General features: G+C 49.6%; 1 protein-coding gene across 4 annotated transcripts in view; it reads left to right on the top strand.

Annotated features, from left to right (window-relative positions):
• The window catches only part of PRUNE1 (prune exopolyphosphatase 1), a 31,792-nt gene that overhangs the window by 7,340 nt on the left and 3,331 nt on the right, over window positions 1–21,121 (top strand). For 2 of the 4 annotated variants that reach the window (XM_084769289.1, XM_084769290.1), the window contains 5 exons: window positions 5,432–5,524; window positions 7,830–8,032; window positions 14,157–14,341; window positions 16,349–16,507; window positions 17,387–17,481. In XM_084769289.1, the coding sequence (XP_084625415.1) occupies window positions 5,432–5,524; window positions 7,830–8,032; window positions 14,157–14,341; window positions 16,349–16,507; window positions 17,387–17,481 (735 nt within the window). Of the gene's footprint in view, window positions 1–5,431; window positions 5,525–7,022; window positions 7,176–7,829; window positions 8,033–14,156; window positions 14,342–16,348; window positions 16,508–17,386; window positions 17,482–21,121 lie in introns of those variants that run through there. The other 2 variants (XM_084769292.1, XM_084769291.1) reach the window with 2 other exon arrangements.

Raw genomic sequence — 21,121 nt, 5'->3', positions numbered from 1 at the left:
CCGTCTGCCTCTGCCTCCTGAGTGCTGGGGTTACAGGCGTGCGCCACCACACACAGCTCTTCCTCTTGCTTTTTTGGGCCAGGGTCTCATCTTTGGTCCAGGCTGGCTTGGAACTTATTTAGACCAAATTGGCCTCAGTGTTGCAACAGTACTTTTGCCTTAGCCCCCAGAGTCCTGAGGTTAAAGATGCGCACCAATGTGCCCAACTTATCCCCATGAAGAAAAAATGAGCTGGGTGTGGTGGCGCACGCCTTCAGTCCCAGCACTCTGAGTTAAAGGCAGGCGGGTCTCTGTGAGTTTGAGGCCAGCCTGGTCTACAGAGTGAGTTCCAGGACAGCCAGGGCTACACAGAGAAACCCTGTCTCAAAAAAAAAAAAAAGTTGTAATGTATGTGTGTGCGGGGGAATATACATGTGACTAGAGGTGCTCCCAGCAGGCAGTAGAGGGCATAGAGCCCCTGGCCATCTGGAACCATCCAATGCAGGGGCTGAGAGCCAAACATAGGTCCTCTTCAGGAACAATACATGAGCCATCTCTCTCCCTCATAAAATAAAACTTCACACTTATTTATATATTTGCGGGGTGGGGAGTATGCAGCAGCATGCAGGCATGTGGTAAAGGTCAGAAAACAGCTTGCAGGGCATCCGACTGCGTTCCAGGGACTGAGCTCGGTTGTCAGTATTGGCAGCCTTGGCCACTGAGCCATTCTGCCAGCCGTGCCCTCGTTTTATATAGGAGCCCAGGTCCCCATATCGAGTAAGAAGCAGCGTTGGACTAGGTGTGGTGGCACACGCCTTTAGTTCCAGGCCAGCCTGGTCTACAAAGTGAGTGCAGGGCAGCCAAGGCTACACAGAGAAACCCTGTCTTGAAACAAGAAGCCGCCTTGGATTCCACCCTGGTCTGTGATTGTCCCTGTGACGTCCTGCTGCTTTCCAGAGACGAATAGTGCAAAGAGGGCAGTGTGTGCACGTGCACTCGTGCGTGTGTGCGCGCGCGCGCGAGCACAGTCCCGGCAGACGTGGGTAGCGGGGTGGCGCTGACTGGGAAGGGGCAGGAAGGTGAGCCGCGCACCTTTGGTCACCCAGGCCGAGGCTCCGCAGTGGCACAGCACCTCTGCTGGCCTTGGCTGCGCACCAGAGTTTGCTTCTCGCCTTACATTGGAGCCACTTTTCTCCCCTCTGTGCTGTGAGGTGGCTTTGGTGTCGTCTTCCCTCTGTGCTGGGCTCTGACTGGCCATGGCTGAGCTGCACTGTTACAGGGGTTGGGGAGGGTTTCTGGAACTCCTCGCTCAGCCTTTCTCTTCTCCTCTACCCTTCATGTTTACAACCCCCTTCCTGCTCCGGCGAGTCAGTTATCCCTAGGGTTTTCCTGTCCCTTTGGTTCGCAGCCTCTAGGAGACAGGGGGCCTCTCTAGTCTCAGGGAAGTCAAGGGAGACACTGCGTCTATGACTGGGGCCTCCGGAGTAGAATTCCCTTCCTGCTTTGGAAGAGAGTTCCGTGTTGCCAGCTGTGGTGGGCACATACAGGCTTTCAGCATTAGGGAGGCAGAGGCAGGATGCTTCTGAGTTGGAAGCAAGACTCCATCTTAAAAAACAAAATGTTATAAAAGAAGAAGAAGAAGGAGAAGAAGGTGATGCTGGACAGTGGCTCAGTGGTTAAGAACACCTGATGCTCCTCCGGAAGCCCCTGGTTCAATAAGAGCCGTCCTATGGTGGCTCACAGTGGTGTGTAACTCCTGTTCCAAGAGATAAAACCCTCTCTCGTCTCTTTGGGCAGTGCACACATGTGGTACACAGACATACATGCAAGCAAAATACCCAAATACAAACAATAGAAGTAAAAATTTCCAAAAATTATTTTTTATAAAAAATTGAAAAAGTCTAGCCCTCTCATGGTGCTTTTTGATGTTTCTGGGCCCTCACTGTAACCTACAGTCATGGTCGTGAGGGGCCAGGTGGGTGCTGGGTGTCGTGGCGCACGCCTTTGATCCCAGCACCTGGAAGGCAGAGGCAGGTGGATTTCCGATCCAAGGATAGCCTGGTCTGCATAGTAAGTTGTAGACCAGCCTGGGCTATATTAAGAAAAGGGGAAAAAAAACAAAAAACAAGAAGAAAATGAGGCGTATGAGATGAAAATGCCTGAATGACAGAACAAAGTTGTCCATGGCTGAGTGGAAGCCTGACCTGTTCTGGTAGGAGGAGGGGACGTGTATGTAAGGACAATGGCAGTAGGCGCCCTTGCCCCTCCCCCACCCCAGTCGTGCATGTAAGGACAGTGGCAGTAGGCGGCCTTGCCCCTCCCCCACCCCAGTTTTTTCCCCTAAAGTTACAATGTTTGGTAAAGGCCTCTTGCTGTGTCTTATCTTCTGAGCCTTTTCCAGTTCGCTACACTATGCCTAGCAAATTTCTCTGACAAGAAGCCGCAATTGCTTTGCACCTTGCTGGCTCCCGCGTGTGACCTAGTAGTGCCCAGCTGGGGTAGCTTATCAAGTGTGGGGCCAGGTGGACAGGTTTGGATTGTTGTGACTTCTGTGCTATCTGCGTGTACTGGGCAGAGGCCAGAGATCCTGTCAAATGTTCTGCAACGTGCTGGGCAGCTTCTACACAGCGCAGACCTAGCTCAAAATAGCAACGCTGAAATGGCCGGGCATGGTGGCACATGCCTGTAATCCCAGCACTCGGGAAGCAGAGGCAGGTGGATCTCTGAGTTCCAGGACAGCCAAGGCTGCACAGAGAAACCCTGTCTCAAAAAGCAAAACAAAAGAAAACAAAAAAAGTTGAAGACTGTTTGGATTATTTAGCAAACCCTACCTCAAGGGTGAGAGATAAAGATAAACAGTCAATGCCTGCTCTATATGCAATTCCCCCCCCTACAGTCCCCGGGCTTTCACGTCATTATGATAATAATTTTTTTTTTTAATTAGCAGGAACTCAAATAGCCTGAGCTTGCCTGGAACTTAATATTTAGTGGAGGCTACACCTGAATTCCTGATCCTTCTGCCTCTACCTCCCAAGTGCTGAGGTTATAAGTATGTGCCATTACATCCAACTTGAAGATGCTTGACGCATGTGTATGCCTCATTTGGCAATTATAGAGATTAAATGGTCAGTGAGTAGGTGTAAAAATATTAGAGTAATGCCTGACGCCGTCAAGCATCTAAATAAAAGCCTGTCTGGCAGCTGGACTCTACAAGTTCAGAGTAAAAGTTCTGTGCCAGACATGGTAGCACATACCCTTTAATCCCAGCACTGGGGAAAGGGGCTGGAGGCAGGTAGATCTCTATGAGTTCAGCGTGTGAGACTTCGGCTCAAAACACAAACACAAAAGCTCGCCGGGTGGTGGTGGCACACGCCTTTAGTCCCAGCACTCCGGAGGCAGAGGCAGGCGGATCCCTGTGAGTTTGAAGCCAGCCTGGTCCACATTGCCCTGTCTCGAAAAAAAAACCCAAAAGACAAAACCAAAAACCTGGGGGCTGTGGCTTAGCAGTTAAGAGCACTGACTGCTCTTCCAGAGGTCCTGAGTTCAATTCCCAGCAACCACATGGTGGCTCACAGCTGTCTGTAATGTGACCTGATGCCTCTTCTGGCATGCAGAGGTACATGCAGGCAAAGCACTGTATACATAATAAATCTTTAAAAACAAAAACAAAAATCCACAAAAGTTTCTGGTTGAGGAGATAGCTGTCTTAGTTACAGTACGTGTTGCTGGGATGAAACACTGTGACCAAAGCAACCTGGGGAGGAGAAGGGTTTATTTGGCCGATGCTGCCTCATCACAGTTCATTATTGATAAAAGTCAGGACAGGAATTTGAACGGTAGCAACCTGGAGGCGCAGGGCTGATGCACAGGCTGGAGAGAGGCACTGCTTGCTGCCTTGTTCCTCGTAGCTGGCTCGGTCTGGTTTTGTATAGAACCCAGGACCACCAGTCCTCCCAAATCAATCGCCAATTAAGAAAATGCCCTACAGGCTTACCTGTGGCCAGATCTTATGGAGGCATCCCACACACATACACACACCTCCCAGACATGGTTTCTCTGTGTATCCTTGGCTGTCCTGGAACTCTCTCTGTAGACCAGGCTGGTCTTGAACTCACAGAGATCTGCTTGCCAAGCAGGGATTAAAGGTGTGCGCCACCACTGAGGCCCTGGAGGCGTTTTCTTAGTTGAGGCTCCCTCCTCTCCGGTGACTGTAGCTTGTGTCAACTTGACATACAATTAGGCAGCACAATGGCTGAATGAATAAAGGACTTGTGAAAGTGTGAGGACAGAAGTTCAGATCCCCAGAACCCGCACAAAGCCAGCTGCTCCAACATGAATGTGTAATAGTGCACCTTCAGCAAAGCAAGAGAGACGACAGACAGCAAAGTTGTAGACCTGCAGTAGTAAACAGGAGCCACGCCCCACCAAAAAGGAGCAAGGAGAGGACCAACATCTGAGGCTGGCACCGGGGCTTGCTCACATGTCACACACGAATTCATTTAAATAGGTGTTCAAGCCAGGCTAGTTAATGTCTGTAACCCCAGCATCTGGGGGGCGGGTGTGTGTGTGTGTGTGTGTGTGTGTGTGTGTGTGTGTGTGTGTGTGTGTGTGTGTGTGTGTGTGTGTGTGTGTGGCCAGTCAGGGCTACAGAGTCAGACCCTCTCTAACACCAAACCAAACATCTGAAACAGTTCCAGAAGCAGCAGCTCTGTCTCTTCCCCCACCCCCCACCCCAAGACAGGGTTTCTCTATGTAGCCTGTCTAGGACTCACTTTGTAGACCAGGCTGGCCTCAAACTCAACGATCCATCTGTCTCTGCCTCCTGCTGTGGGTTGTGTGCTTGCGTTCTTAGTGTGGCACACAGGTAGTGGGTGTGGGTGAAGGCGCCGCACCCCAAGCCTGTACGGTCAGGTGCCTGGACCACACGGTGTGGAGTCTGGAGGACAGCGTTTCCTCCTCCTACCTGGTGGTCTCCAGGGGTCAAGCTCAGGTCATCAGGCTTGGTTTCTGACAAACACCCTAATCCTCAGAACCTTCCTGGCGGCCATGGGTCTTATTTTTACCTTGATTTTCAAAGCCTCTTTGCCTATTTTTATAGCTTTGAAATGTAGGAATTGCTCTTCTATTTTGAAAATAGGGGCAGCAAGGGGCAAATCAAGCGTGGTATCTTTGAGGGCATCGCTCAACTGTCCATTGCCAGAGCACATGCTTCTGCCTACAGTGACTGAGGACGCAATCCCATAATTAAGTGTCTTCTGAGGGTTAGCATGCGAGGACAGGGGTTAGTGGAGGGGAAAAAGCACCTTTCTGCCAACTGGATGTACACACTGTGTAAACCTAGCCACTTGGGCCTGTGCTGAGCCTCTCTCGGTAGTGTCCCGTCCCCGGCAGGTCAGTGAGAAGCTGTGCGCCATGCCAGAGGATGTCTTATTAGTTTCTCCCTCCCCTCCAGGAGCCCAGGCCTCTCCATGTTGTGCTGGGAAACGAAGCCTGTGACCTAGACTCCATGGTGTCGGCTCTTGCCCTGGCTTTTTACCTTACGAAGGTGAGTGCCAAGGAACAGTCTCTCAGAGTGAAAAGACTCGGGCTCACGGCCCAGCTCTGCCACTTGTCACTGTTCAGCCCTGGGTGTGACGACACACCTCTGTAAGGTCTTGGAAGCAGGAGGCGAGAGGACAGGGGCATCCTGCTTCCTCAGGAGTGAATACGGAGGGGATGGAGGGCGGGCTCAGAGGACCAGGGTTCAGTTCCCTGGCGCCTACGTGGTCGCTGACAACCGTTTATAGCCCCAGCTCCCGGGGATCTAAATGCCCTCTTCTGACCCCAACAGGCACCGAGCACACATCCAGTACGCGTATGACACATAGGCCAAAAACGCAAATGTAACACAAAGTGGATAATTTTTTTTTTTTAAGCTGGAGAGTGGGTAGGCTAGTGCAGTCAGTAACGCCTTGATGTGCAGGTATGGAGAGCAGCACTCAGTGCCTAGAACCAGGCATGGGGCACTCCCTCTCACCCCGCACTCGGGAGGCACACAGGCTGATCCCTCAGGCTCAGTGGCCAGCCAGCCTCGCCTACTGCTGAGTTTAGTCATGCCCCTGTCTCAAAACGGGGCAGAGGGGTGGGGGTGCTGGTGTCTTACGAATGGCCCCTGAGGTTGACCTCTGAACTCTACACATGCTTCTGCAGGCCCATAGGCACCTGCACCTGGGCACAGCACCAAAGAACATTAAGAGCCCTGACCTTGGCTGAGTGCTGTGTTTCTATCTGGAATGTATAAGTCTGTTTTGAGAGATGTCTTTCTATTGCTGTGACTAAGGCAACTCTTAAAAAACAAACAAACAAACATTTGTCAGGCCTGGTGGCCCACGCGCTCAGGAGGCAGAGCCAGGTGGATCTCTGAGTTCGAGGCCCGCCTGGTCTACAGAGCAAGTTCCAGGGTGGCCAGGGCTGCACAGAGATAATGAATACGACAGAAAAGCGTTTAACCGGGGCTTAGAGTCTCACAGGTTCAGTTCATTTTCAGCGTGGCAGTTAGCAGGCTGGCACACAGGCAGACATGGTGCTGGGAGCAGCAAGAGAGGCCCTACCTTAGGCCCTTGAAACCTCAAAGCTCAACCCTAGCAACACACTCCCTCCAACACGCCATCCAACCCCGCCCGTGTAGGGCCACTCCCCTGATGACTTAAGTATTCGAACATGAGCCTATGGGGTGTATGTAGCAGGGGTCATTTAAACCACCATAAGGGATTTGTAAAACCATAAAGTTATATTTAAATAGTTTATTATTACTGAGTTCCTTATGGATACCAATGATCTAGTATTTATCTTTTTTTTCTTCTTTTTCTTTTTTGAGACAGGCCTTTATTCACATTGACATTGAACTCACTAGGTAGTTGAGGGTAGCACTGAATTTTTGTTTTTTTATGTACACAGTGCTCTGCCTGCATGTACACCTGCAGGCCAGAAGAGGGCATCAGATCCCAGCATAGATGGTTGTGAGCCACCAAGTGGTTGCTGGGAATTGAACTCATGACCTCTGGAAGGGCAGTCAGTGCTCTTAACCGCTGAGCCATCCCTCCCGCCCAGCACTGAATTTTAAATTCTGCCTCCACGTCCTGTGTGCTGGGATTACAGGCATAAACTACCAAACTGTTTGTGCAGCGTTGGGAATGCTGAGGCCTCTTACATGCCGGGTAAGTACGGCACCAACTAAGCTACATTCATGCCAGCCCAGGTCAATTAAAAAGACACATCTATTCTTATTTGATGTGTATGGGATTTTGCCTGCATGTATGTCTCATACACTGTGTGCCAGCAGATCCTCTGGGACTGGAGTTGCAGACAGTTGTGAGCTGTCATGTGGGTACCAGGAACGGAACCCGGGTCCTCTGGAAGAGCAGCCAGCGCTCTTAGCCACTGAGCCATCTCTCCAGCCGCTGCTGGGGCAGCTCCTGAGGACTGATAATCTCTTTCCTGTAGCGTGAAGTCTATACCCAGCTGGTCTTTCACATAAGATAGCGTGTTGATTCCCACATTATTGCTAAGAAAAAGAGTGGGGACGTTATAAAACGTTAGGGTGCAGCTCAATCATAGAACGAGTTCTTCCACAGCAAGGCTCTCGTTCTGATTCTGCGGTATTTAAAAAAGCAAGGCCATCCCTTTATCTTTACGGACTTGGTAGTTGTGGCCATGAGACAGTGGTGACGTAGCCAAGATTGTATCTCCTTTGGTCTTTTGTTTTGCCTGTGTGTATTAGGGAGTGAACTCAGAACCTAATCTCCGGATTCAGGTCAGGGCTACTTCTTCCAGAACCTTCTGATGTTCCTTCTTTCCAATTCCGTACCTAGACCTCTGAAACAGAAGAACTCTTTGTACCAGTTTTAAACATAAAGCGTGCCGAGCTTCCTCTTCGAGGGGACAACGTCTTCTTCCTCCAGGAGGTTCAGATCCCGGAGTGTGCGCTGCTTTTCCGGGATGAGATTGACCTCCATGCATTGCACCAGGCCGGCCACCTCACCCTAACCCTTGTGGACCATCACGTCTTACCCAGGTGAGTAGAGAGGTCGTAGGGCAGGTGGCTGCACAGAGGCTGTTAGCTCTGATGGGAGACACAGAAGAAGAGGAAGGAGAGCTGCCTTCTGGAGTCTCACAGGCTAATTTGTTGTTGTTACTTTGATGTTGTTTGGTTTGGTTTACTTTTTTGTGTGAGACTAGGTCTCGCTGCAGCCTTGGCTGGCCCGGAGCACTCACTGTGTATTCCAGTCTGGCCTAGAACTAGAGTTTATGGGCGTGTCCAATCCTGAGAAGCCTCTTAAAATAGTGCCGTTCCTCTAGTTAGATGATGTTCGGTTTTTCTTTTCTTTTCTTTTTTTTTTTTTTTTTTGTTTTTTTTGTTTTTTTTTGAGACAAGGTTTCTCTTGTAGTCCTTTGTAGACCAGGCTGGCCCCAAACTCAAAAGATCTGCCTGCCTCTGCCTCTGCCTCTGCCTCCGGAGTGCTGGGATTGGATTACAGGCGTGTGCCACTGCTCCCAGCGTTATGTGATATTTATGATATAAAGGAAGCAAAAATATATAGTGAGTTCAGGCTAAGTAAATGAAATCTGCCTTCAACGGCAGAAGTTTTTTGCTGTTTTGAAACACAGGAGTAATTTGTTCTAGTAGACTCCATAAATATCTCAGGCGTGTCTGCTCAGGACATGTGTGCATGTGTAATAACCCGCCGCTCAGCACGTGTGTGCATCATCTATAGTAATCCACTGCTCAGCACGTGTGTGCATCTATAGTAATCCACTGCTCAGCACGTGTGTGCATCTATAGTAATCCACTGCTCAGCACGTGTGTGCATCATCTATAGTAATCCACTGCTCAGCACGTGTGTGCATCATCTATAGTAATCCACTGCTCAGCACGTGTGTGCATCTATAGTAATCCACTGCTCAGCACGTGTGCATCTATAGTAATCCACTGCTCAGCACGTGTGTGCATCTATAGTAATCCTGCTCAGCACGTGTATACATCATCTATAGTAATCCACTGCTCAGCACGTGTGTGCGTCTATAGTAATCCACTGCTCAGCACCTGTGTGCATCTATAGTAATCCACTGCTCAGCACGTGTGTGCATCTATAGTAATCCATTGCTCAGCATGTGTGTGCATCTATAGTAATCCACTGCCCAGCATGTGTGTGCATCATCTATAGTAATCCACTGCCCAGCACGTGTGTGCATCATCTATAGTAATCCACTGCTCAGCACCTGTGTGCATCTATAGTAATCCACTGCCCAGCACGTGTGTGCATCATCTATAGTAATCCACTGCTCAGCACGTGTGTGCATCTATAGTAATCCATTGCTCAGCATGTGTGTGTATCATCTATAGTAATCCACTGCTCAGCACGTGTGTGCATCATCTATAGTAATCCACTGCTCAGCATGTGTGTGCATCATCTATAGTAATCCACTGCCCAGCACGTGTGTGCATCTATAGTAATCCACTGCTCAGCACGTGTGTGCATCATCTATAGTAATCCACTGCTCAGCACGTGTGTGCATCTATAGTAATCCACTGCTCAGCACCTGTGTGCATCTATAGTAATCCACTGCTCAGCACGTGTGTGCATCATCTATAGTAATCCACTGCTCAGCACGTGTGTGCATCATCTATAGTAATCCACTGCCCAGCATGTGTGTGCATCTATAGTAATCCACTGCCCAGCACGTGTGCGCATCTATAGTAATCCACTGCTCAGCATGTGTGTGCATCTATAGTAATCCACTGCTCAGCACGTGTGCGCATCTATAGTAATCCACTGCCCAGCATGTGTGTGCATCTATAGTAATCCACTGCCCAGCACGTGTGCGCATCTATAGTAATCCACTGCTCAGCACCTGTGTGCATCTATAGTAATCCACTGCTCAGCACGTGTGTGCATCTATAGTAATCCACTGCTCAGCATGTGTGCGCATCTATAGTAATCCACTGCCCAGCATGTGTGTGCATCTATAGTAATCCACTGCCCAGCACGTGTGCGCATCTATAGTAATCCACTGCTCAGCACCTGTGTGCATCTATAGTAATCCACTGCTCAGCACGTGTGTGCATCATCTATAGTAATCCACTGCCCAGCATGTGTGTGCATCTATAGTAATCCACTGCTCAGCACGTGTGTGTATCTATAGTAATCCACTGCTCAGCACGTGTGTGCATCATCTATAGTAATCCACTGCTCAGCACGTGTGTGCATCATCTATAGTAATCCACTGCCCAGCACGTGTGTGCATCTATAGTAATCCACTGCTCAGCACGTGTGTGCATCATCTATAGTAATCCACTGCTCAGCACGTGTGTGCATCATCTATAGTAATCCACTGCTCAGCACGTGTATACATCATCTATAGTAATCCACTGCTCAGCACGTGTGTGCATCTATAGTAATCCACTGCTCAGCACGTGTGTGCATCATCTATAGTAATCCACTGCTCAGCATGTGTGTGCATCATCTATAGTAATCCACTGCCCAGCACGTGTGTGCATCTATAGTAATCCACTGCTCAGCACGTGTGTGCATCTATAGTAATCCACTGCCCAGCACGTGTGTGCATCTATAGTAATCCACTGCTCAGCACGTGTGTGCATCATCTATAGTAATCCACTGCTCAGCACGTGTGTGCATCATCTATAGTAATCCACTGCCCAGCACGTGTGTGCATCTATAGTAATCCACTGCTCAGCACGTGTGTGCATCTATAGTAATCCACTGCCCAGCACGTGTGTGCATCTATAGTAATCCACTGCTCAGCACGTGTGTGCATCTATAGTAATCCACTGCCCAGCACGTGTGTGCATCATCTATAGTAATCCACTGCTCAGCACGTGTGTGCATCATCTATAGTAATCCACTGCCCAGCACGTGTGTGCATCATCTATAGTAATCCACTGCCCAGCACGTGTGTGCATCATCTATAGTAATCCACTGCTCAGCACCTGTGTGCATCTATAGTAATCCACTGCTCAGCACGTGTGTGCATCATCTATAGTAATCCACTGCTCAGCATGTGTGTGCATCATCTATAGTAATCCACTGCCCAGCACGTGTGTGCATCTATAGTAATCCACTGCTCAGCACGTGTGTGCATCTATAGTAATCCACTGCCCAGCACGTGTGTGCATCTATAGTAATCCACTGCTCAGCACGTGTGTGCATCTATAGTAATCCACTGCTCAGCACGTGTGTGTATCATCTATAGTAATCCACTGCTCAGCACGTGTGTGCATCATCTATAGTAATCCAGTGCTCAGCACGTGTGTGCATCATCTATAGTAATCTACTGCCCAGCACGTGTGCGCATCTATAGTAATCCACTGCTCAGCACCTGTGTGCATCATCTATAGTAATCCACTGCTCAGCACGTGTGTGCATCATCTATAGTAATCCACTGCTCAGCATGTGTGTGTATCATCTATAGTAATCCACTGCTCAGCACGTGTGTGCATCTATAGTAATCCACTGCTCAGCACGTGTGTGTATCATCTATAGTAATCCACTGCTCAGCACGTGTGTGCATCATCTATAGTAATCCACTGCTCAGCATGTGTGTGCATCATCTATAGTAATCCACTGCCCAGCACGTGTGTGCATCTATAGTAATCCACTGCTCAGCACGTGTGTGCATCTATAGTAATCCACTGCCCAGCACGTGTGTGCATCTATAGTAATCCACTGCTCAGCACGTGTGTGCATCTATAGTAATCCACTGCTCAGCACGTGTGTGCATCTATAGTAATCCACTGCTCAGCACGTGTGTGCATCATCTATAGTAATCCACTGCTCAGCACGTGTGTGCATCATCTATAGTAATCCACTGCCCAGCACGTGTGTGCATCTATAGTAATCCACTGCTCAGCACGTGTGTGCATCTATAGTAATCCACTGCTCAGCACGTGTGTGCATCTATAGTAATCCACTGCTCAGCACGTGTGTGCATCATCTATAGTAATCCACTGCTCAGCACGTGTGTGCATCATCTATAGTAATCCACTGCTCAGCACGTGTGTGCATCTATAGTAATCCACTGCTCAGCACGTGTGTGCATCATCTATAGTAATCCACTGCTCAGCACCTGTGTGCATCTATAGTAATCCACTGCTCAGCACGTGTGTGCATCATCTATAGTAATCCACTGCTCAGCACGTGTGTGCATCATCTATAGTAATCCACTGCTCAGCACGTGTGTGCATCTATAGTAATCCACTGCTCAGCACGTGTGTGCATCTATAGTAATCCACTGCTCAGCACGTGTGCGCATCTATAGTAATCCACTGCTCAGCACGTGTGTGCATCTATAGTAATCCACTGCTCAGCACCTGTGTGCATCTATAGTAATCCACTGCTCAGCACCTGTGTGCATCTATAGTAATCCACTGCTGCTTTAGGTTCAGGAAAAGCTGCCAGAACGCAGGAGAGTATGAGGCTTGCTGAAGTGTGCCCGCCTTCTGCTAGTCTTTTTATTTTTATATTTCCTACAGACAGGGTCTCTCTGTGTACCTTGGCTGTCCTAGACTCGCTTAGTAGACCAGACTGGCCTCAAGTTCACAATGATTGCCTGCCTTTGCCTCTCTGAGTGTTGGGGTTACAGGCGTGCGCACTTCCTGCTGGTCTTAAAAGCATGTGTATTTGCCTTGAGCACACTGTGGTTATACTAAGAAGTGAAGGTGCCTGAGGACATCCGCGCATCCATGAATTTACTCACTAAGCCCTTTTTCTGCAGTGGATGAAGGTGGCAGCTTCCATGCCTCTTGAGTCAGGATGAGGGACGCAAGCAGACAGATCCCTGCAGTGGGTGCTGGAGGCAGGCGGTAACTGTCGCTCCAGAGGACGGTCGACTTAACTTGTCACACTGCGGGGAAACTGAGGACATGGATTCTGTAGAGGGGCTGACCCTTGAGCCAGGCTTAGAAGAGAACTTGCTGTTTGTCCCTGCAGGGTGAGAAGGTGGCTGAGAGGAGCCTTTCAGGCAGAGAGAGGACTTAATAGAGGCAAAGCCAGGCAGGCATGAAATTGCAGAGGAGGGAGCTGGGACTTGTTTCGCACAGCTGGGCATGAAATATGGCACGTCATGAATTGATGAGATGGGGGAGGCAGGCAGCAGTTGTAGAGGCCTTGTATGCAAAGGAGAGTGGACTGCATTTTTAGGTTGTAAAAAATTGCTAATTACATTCCAATCATAACACAATAAAGGGTTTTTAATTTTTTGTTTGTGTTTGTTTTTATTTTCTCGCTTTGTAGACCAGGCTGGCCTTGAACTCACAGAGATCCGCCTGCCTCTGCCTCCTGAGTGCTGGGATTAAAGGTGTGCGCCACCACCGCCCGGTGAAATTTCATTTTTGTTTGCTTTTTTCAACTGATCATTCAGGAAGCTTTTTAAGTACGGCCTAGATGAGCCCTTAGTTGAAAAGTAGATGGCTGGTTCAGAGACTTGAAATCAAGTGTCTAGATGAGCTGGGCGTGGTGGTGCACGCCTGTAATCCCAGCACTCAGGGAGACGGAGGCAGACGATCCTTGTGAGTTTAAGGCTAGCCTGAGTCCCAGACAGCCTGTCTCAAAAAACCAAAATAAACAAACAAAAAAGGAAAGTGTCTAGCTAGAGGATATGGGGGCCTAGAAGGCAGTAGTAGCACAGGGCTGGAAAGGGAGGCACGGATGAAAGTCCTGCCCTGGGGACCTGCGTGGGCTTCCCTGGTCAAGAGTGTCAGTGTCGGAAGGCAACCCTAAGGATAATAATTGTAAATATTTATAGCAGACACTCCACAGAGTTCACATGCTGTTTAAATGGGATTTTAGGTACCACCTTAAAGAAGAAGCCGGACATGGTGGCGCCACCTTTAATCCCAGCACTCGGGAGGCAGAGGCAGGTGGATCACTGTGAGTTCGAGGTCTACAAAGCGAGTCCAGGACAGCCAAGGCTACACAGAGAAACCCTGTCTCAAAAAAACAAAAGGAGAGAGAGAGAGAGAGAGAGAAGGGGAGGGAGGGAGGGAGGGAGAGAGAGGAGTAAGGCGGAGTAAAAGTGACCTGTCTGTCTGCCCAAGGTAGCCACCCTCTTCTTTGTGGCGGGCAGCCGGGAGTGCTCTTATCCTCTTCTCTTTCTGTTTTCTGTAACACCACTGTCCCCAGAAGTGACGCAGCTCTGGAGGAGGCAGTGGCAGAAGTGCTGGACCACCGACCAATTGAGCAGAAATACTGTCCTCCCTGTCACGTTTCAGTTGAGCTGGTGGGGTCCTGCGCTACCCTGGTGGCGGAGAGAATCCTGCAGGGGGCGCCAGAGATCTTGGACAGACAAACTGCAGCCCTGCTGCACGGTAAGGCACCATCAGCCTCGGGCGGGGACTCCCCCCGCCCCCAAAAAAAAGGGGGCAGTGAAAGCCTAGACTCCGCCAGCCTCTCTCGTGCTGGTGTGCCCTGAAATCCACCCACGCATCCCAGAGGGCACGGTCCGTGCAGTAGGTGGGCAGAACGGGACAACAACCTGGCCTTCCCACTCGCAGCGTGCTTTAATGGATAAAGGCTCCCAAAGACACCGGAGACGGGTTCTGATAATCGGTTCCACCAGGAAATGGCTGTTGTATCGCCAGCAGCTCTCCTGACCTCTTTTTCCCATGGGGTGTGTGTGTGCTGATGTCATTTAGATTAGACTAGGACTCTTCCAATATTCAGATGCTGGGATGGGAGACAAAATCCAGACAAGAGCCGGAACAAGGCACCAAGAGGGTGCTTGACATTCATGGCTGCTGAGAGAGGGGAATCAGTTTTCTTCTGCGGAGTTACAGGAGGGAACCAAACACACTCCCGGCAGGCCCCATGCTCAGGAGTGTTTGGCCAACAACAGACGTACTCCGTGGGGTTTCGTTTTGTTTTGTTTTAAATAATGTGTTTATTTTATCTGCATTGGTGTTTTGCCTGTATGTATGATGTGAGAGGGTGTCGGATCCTCTGGAACTGGAGTGCAGACACTTGTGAGCCGCCATGTGGGTGCTGGGAGTTGAACTCAGGACCTCTGGAAGCAGCCAGTGCTGGGCCATTGCTCCCATTTTTGTTGTTTTACTTTTTTTTTTTTTGTCTTTTTTTTATTAATTTATTCTTGTTACATCTCAATGGTTATCCCATCCCTTGTATCCTCCCATTCCTCCCTCCCTCCCATTTTCCCCTTACTCCCCTCCCCTATGACTGTGCCTGTGGGGGACTACCTCCCCCTGTCTATGTTCATAGGGTATCAAGTCTCTTCTTGATTGTTGTTTTACTTTTGTCCTTTTCTTTAAAATTTAAAAATTTTATGTGGATGGGTGTTTTCCCTGCATGTATGTCCCTGTAGTACATGTATGCGTGGTGCCTCAGACATCAAAGGTGTCAGAGTTACAGATGGTTTTGAGCTGCCATGTGGGTGCTGGGAATTGAACTGGGTCCTCTGGGAAAGCAGCCAGTGTGATTAACCTCCGAGCCGTCACCCCAGCCTCTAACATCCCCCACCCCCACCCATACCCCACCCACACCCCTTTCGTTTTGTTTTTCGAAACAGGCTTTCTCTGTATTGTCCTGATTGTCCTGGTTGTCCTGGAACTCACTCTGTAGATCACAGTGGCCTAGAACTCACAGAGATCCACCTGCCTCTGCCTTCCAAGTGCTAAGATTAAAGGTGTGCACCACCATGCCCAGCAATTCTACCCCTCCCCCCCCCTTTTTTTCTTTTTTCTTTTTGGTTTTTTGAGATAGGGTCTCTGTGTAGCCCTGGCCGTCCTACAGTCACCTTGTATACCAGGCTGGCCTCGAACTCACAGCGATCTGCCTGCCTCTGCCTCCCAAGTGCTGAGATTAAAGGCGTGCGCCACTGCGCCCAGCTCTAACCACCCCCCTTTTAAGATAGAGAAAGAACATGTCATTGTGTAGGTAGGGAGGTGGTGGCAGAGCTGGGGCTGGGGTGGTGAAATTCTCAAAGAATAAATAAAAATGTAAAAAAAAAATGCTGTGATGGAATTTGATTGTGAAATCTACAAGGTCTGGGATGCCTAGGCTCGTTTTTATTTTATTTATTTTTATGTGTATGGGTGTCTTGTTCCTGTGCATGTCTGGTACCTGAGGAGGCTTCAGACCTCCTGAGAGCCCCACGCCAGGCTTCGGTCTACCTTTCCATGTCCCTTGTTGCATTTTACTTGGGGAGGGTCTCTCTTGGGCGTATTGTCCTGTCCTCAGTGGTTTTGCGTGGTATGTACCATGCCATCTTCTGTGTGTGGGCGAGTGGCTGTGTGCGGGCGAGTGGCTGTGAGGGGACTGTTCACACGCAGGGCTCCTGTTCTGCCATGTCCCTTTTACAGGAACCATCATCCTGGACTGTGTCAACATGGACGTCAAAATTGGAAAAGCCACCCCAAAGGACAGTGAATATGTGGCGAAACTGGAAGCCCTCTTCCCAGACCTCCCCAAAAGACAGGACATCTTTGATTCTCTGCAAAAGGCCAAGTTTGACGTCTCAGGTATGCTGTGGTGGGGCTGCGTTTCCATGTGAAAAAGTCAGAGGGCAAGCTTCGAGCACCGTATCTGGAAAGCCACCAAGCTGTTTCAGAGCATTGGGATGGTTTACTCTCTACAGCAGAGGGAACCCGTGATGCACCTGTCTGCTCAGAGCTCAGTCATTGGATCTGGGGGAGGGTAAGTGGGTGGGGTAGGAGCCCACGCTGTAACCCCAGCACTGGGGAAGCCCAGGCGGGAAGTCAGAAAGTTCACAGCAGCGGGCTACAGAGAGAGTTAAAAGATAGCTTGGGTGTGCAGTGAGACCCTGCCTGAAGAGGAAAAAGGCACACACAGAAACCCTGCCTCAAAGAGACAAGATAAAAATAAAAGGGATTTAAAAATCCAAGACTGGTTGGGCACACGCCTTTAATCCCAGTACTCGGGAGGCAAAGTCAATTGAATCTCTGTGAGTTCAAGGCCAGCCTGGTCCACAGAGGGGATTCCAGGACAGTTAGAGCTACACAGAGAAACCAAAAAAAAAGTCCAAGACTACATGTGCAGCAGAAATTGGCCTTGATGGGTATAGAAAGAAAGAGATGAAGACAGCAGTAGAGGGCATCAGATCCCCTGGACCTAGACTTGGCAGTTGTGAACCATCATGTGGGTGCTGGGAATTGAACCCTGGTCCTCTGGAAGAATAGCCAGTGCTCCGAACTGCTGAGCTGCGTCCTGCCTGTGACCTGATTATTTAAGTAACCCTTTATATAACTACATCTTTAGTTGCTGTTCCTCCTGTTCTTTGCCTTGGGGAGAGACTATTTTCCCAGTTTTCTTGCCTTTGCCTTGGCATCGTCAGGCCGTGGCCCCTGTTTGACTCCTGGTCGGTGCTGTCTGTTTTCTAGGACTGAGCACTGAGCAGATGCTCAGGAAGGACCAGAAGACCATTGACAGGCAGGGCACCCAGGTGGCCGTCAGCGCGCTGTACATGGCTCTGGAGGTAAGTGAGGCGGGAAGGAGCCCCTGCCCTCTGCTCCTGCTTCCTCTAGAGACCCTTCCCTCGCCCGCCTGTCTCCTCAGGGAGTCTCCACGCTCTGTGCTGCTCAGTGCTGGCTTCTCTGAATCCACTTCTGCTGCTGTTAGCTCAGTGGTATGGCCTAATAAATATTTATTATTAGGCTTATAGTTATTACGGCAGATTGTCTAACCAGCTTTTACATTCAGTAAAGACACAGACAGCTGGTGTATTTTCAGCTGGGGCCGGGCAGGCATCACTCCTGAGCTGTCGTCATCTGTCTCCAGCTCCATCCCGTGCCATCTGCTGCTCATCATTTCTGTTTGATTTTCCTCCCATCCAAAATCCCAAAATGCTTGCTAAGGTTGTTCATCTGGGCCACTTCTTCCATGTGGGACTTGAGAGTTCCTCCTCGGGGCCCATGTGGCTCTTTCCTACCCCAGGGCAATTCCTCTCCTCCTCCCTCCTCTTCCTCCAAGATTCTCCGCTCAATACCTGAGAGCCTCTGCCTTGCCCAAGTGTAGGCTTTTTATTCAGGCAATCAGGGAGTCGAGGTTCAGGGCAGCAACTAGATCCCAGTAATTAGCATTAGAATACACAGCATCCGACCAACCTCCATCACACCTCAGTTCGAGCTCCTGCAAGTCACTCTCCTCTAAGCAGTCAGTGATTCTGTGTGATTTGTGCTTTTGGATTTTCGAGACAGGCTAGCCTCAAACTCAGAGATCCGCCTGCCTCTGTCTCTCCAAGTGCTGGGATTACAGGCATGAGCCACCGAACCCCCACTTAAAAATGTTTTCTATGGAGGGTGGGGAGGGGGGCTAGAGAGATGGCTCAGAGGTTAAGAGCACTGGTTGTTCTTCCAGAGGTCCTGAGTTCAATTCCCAGCAACCACATGGTGCTCACAGCCATCTATAATGTGATCTGATGCCTCTTCTGGCCTGTGTGTGTACATGCAGGCAGAGCACTGTATACATGATAATAATTAAATAGATCTTTAAAAAAGTTTGGGAGGCAGAGGCAGGCGGATCTCTGAGTTCGAGGCCAGCCTGGTCTACAAAGCAACTCCAGGACAGCCAGGGCTGCACAGAGAAAACTTGTCTTGAAAAACCTCTTAAAAAAAGTTTTTTGACAGGGCTGGAGAGTTGTCTCAGTGGTTAAGAACATTTTTCCTCCTACACAGGACCCAGGTTCAGTTCTCAGCACCCACATGGTGGTTTACAAGCATCTGTAACTTCAGTTCCAGGATTTTGACACTATCATTGGATTTGTGAGCCCCAGGCACACACAGTGCACATGCATATATGCAGGCAGAACACTCATACACATAAAATAAAATTGTCTAAAATTTAAATATACATACTCCAGCCATTAACAGCTGAGCCATCTTTCTAACGCTTTCAAAATATTTTCTAAATTACATTTATGCCGGGCATGGTGGCACATGCCTTTAATCTCAGCACTCTTGAGTCTCAGAAGTGGGTAGATTTCTAAATTCCAGACCAGGCAGGGTAGCATAGTGAGATTTTCTTAAAACAAACACACACCTTTAATCCCAGAGTCGGAGGCAGGCGGGTGTCTGAGGTCAAGGTCATCTGAGGTAAAATTACTGGTATTTGTGCCAGTGTGTGCGCCGTAGCATGCAATAAACAGTGTTTTGCTCCCGCTGCGTGCCTTCCAGGCACTGAGCTCAGGGCAACAGCCGTGGTAGCAAGGGCCTCTACCCACCGAGCCCTCCCCTTGGTCCAGTTCCTGTGGGTTTTATTTTATTTTATTTTTTAAAGACTTACTTATTAATTATGTATACAGTGTATACCTGCAGGCCAGAAGAGGGCACCAGATCTCATTGTAGATGGTTATGAGCCACCATGTGGTTGCTGGGAATTGAACTCAGGACCTTTGGAAGAACAGCCAGTGCTCTTAACCTCTGAGCCGTCTCTCCAGCCCCTCCTGTGGTTTTTAAGATAGGCTGGCATAGAACTAGGTAGCCCAGGCTGATCTTGAATTCAAAGCAGGCTGCCTGCCTATGCTTGTAAGAGCTAGGAGTGCTGTCTGGAGCCACCGTGTCCAGCGGCAGAATGACCCTCAGCAGCTGCAGGTGACCACGGCTCTGATGTCCAGGTCTCCGCACCCACGTCAGGCAGCTCATAACCACCTGTAAATCTACTCCTGGGCCCTCGGGATGGCTGGCCTCTGTGGGTATCTGCACTCATACAGACACTACAAACACATACAGATCTACTCCTGGGGCCCTCGTGATGGCTGGCCTCTGTGGGTGTCTGCACTCACACAGACACTACAAACACATACAGATTTCCAAAAAAATTTCAGAATGACTGTCTCTCAGGCTAGGTGTTCTGACTAGTTTTATAGTCAGAGTCACTTGAGAGATGGGCACCCCAGTTGAGAAAACACCTTAATTAAGATTGAGCTATCGGTAAAGCCTGTAGGGTATTTTGTTTTGTTTTCTGAGACCAAGCTTCTCTGTGTGTCTTTGGCTGTCCTGGACTTGTTTTGTAGACCAGGCTTACAAGGAGATCCACCAGCCTCTGCCCCTGGGTGCTGGGATTAAAGGTGTGCACCACCACGCCCAGCTCAATTCTGGTCTTTTACCCAGCTTCCTTGTCACCTGCTTTCTTCTTGTAAGCCTTCAGGACCTGGGGCTGGGGACGGCCTGGGGGACAGAACTGTCTCGCCTCCCGTTCAGTCATTTCAGTTATGAGAGCCCACGTGGGATCAAACACATAGTGAAAGACCGTACATACGCCCACTGTACGGATTTAGAATGGCCGTGGAGAGGTGGCTGCGGAGATGGCTCGGGAGATCATTACGCTCAGTGGACGGACCATCAGGGGACCCCAGTTCATCCCCAGACCCTGCAACTTTAGTGTTGTCCAGGAGGGAACAAGAGGATAGCTGGGGTTCACTGGCTGCCAGCCTGGCTCCAGGTTCAGTAGAAGACGCCATCTCAGAGAGTAAGGCTTCTGCACAGGCGTGTGCACTCGTGTGTTGATATCTGTACATATCTCAACACACACACTAATTAAATAGAGGAAAGGCCAAGGATAGAGAAAAACCCTGACTTGAAATAAATGGTGAGCTGGTCTCTGTAGCACACACCTTTAATCCCAGCACTCAGGAGGCAGAGGAAGGTGGATCGCTGTGAGTTCGAGGCCAGCCTGGTCTACAGAGTGAGTCCAGGACAGCCAAGGCTACACAGAGAGACCTTGTCTCAAAAAAAAAAAAAAAATGGTGGTAGCCGGGTGGTGGTGGCGCACGACTTTAATCCCAGCACTCGGGAGGCAGAAGCAGGCAGATCACTGTGAATTAGAGGCCAGCCTGGTCTACAAAGTGAGTCCAGGACAGTCAAGGCTACACAGAGACCCTGCCTCAGAAAAAAAAAAATGGTGGTATTACATATTAGAGAAAACGCTGTATGAACAGTATTTGGATAATGTATAGATTGGCAAGATGAGCCCAGGATGGATTCCGTTGTGAAGGGGCAGGAACTGTGGAAACCCAGGAAGATGCTGATTCCTATGCTGGTGCTCATGGCTTGCTCTGCCCGCTTCCATATACAGCCCAGGACCACACACTCACCCCCACACCCACCCACACTCACACC

The sequence above is a fragment of the Acomys minous genome (genome assembly GCF_964271855.1).
Source record: "Acomys minous genome assembly, chromosome: 19".
In the NCBI taxonomy this organism is placed as follows: Eukaryota; Metazoa; Chordata; class Mammalia; order Rodentia; family Muridae; genus Acomys; species Acomys minous.
Note: the sequence above shows the minus strand (reverse complement) of the source record. Positions and strands in the feature narration are given on the sequence as shown.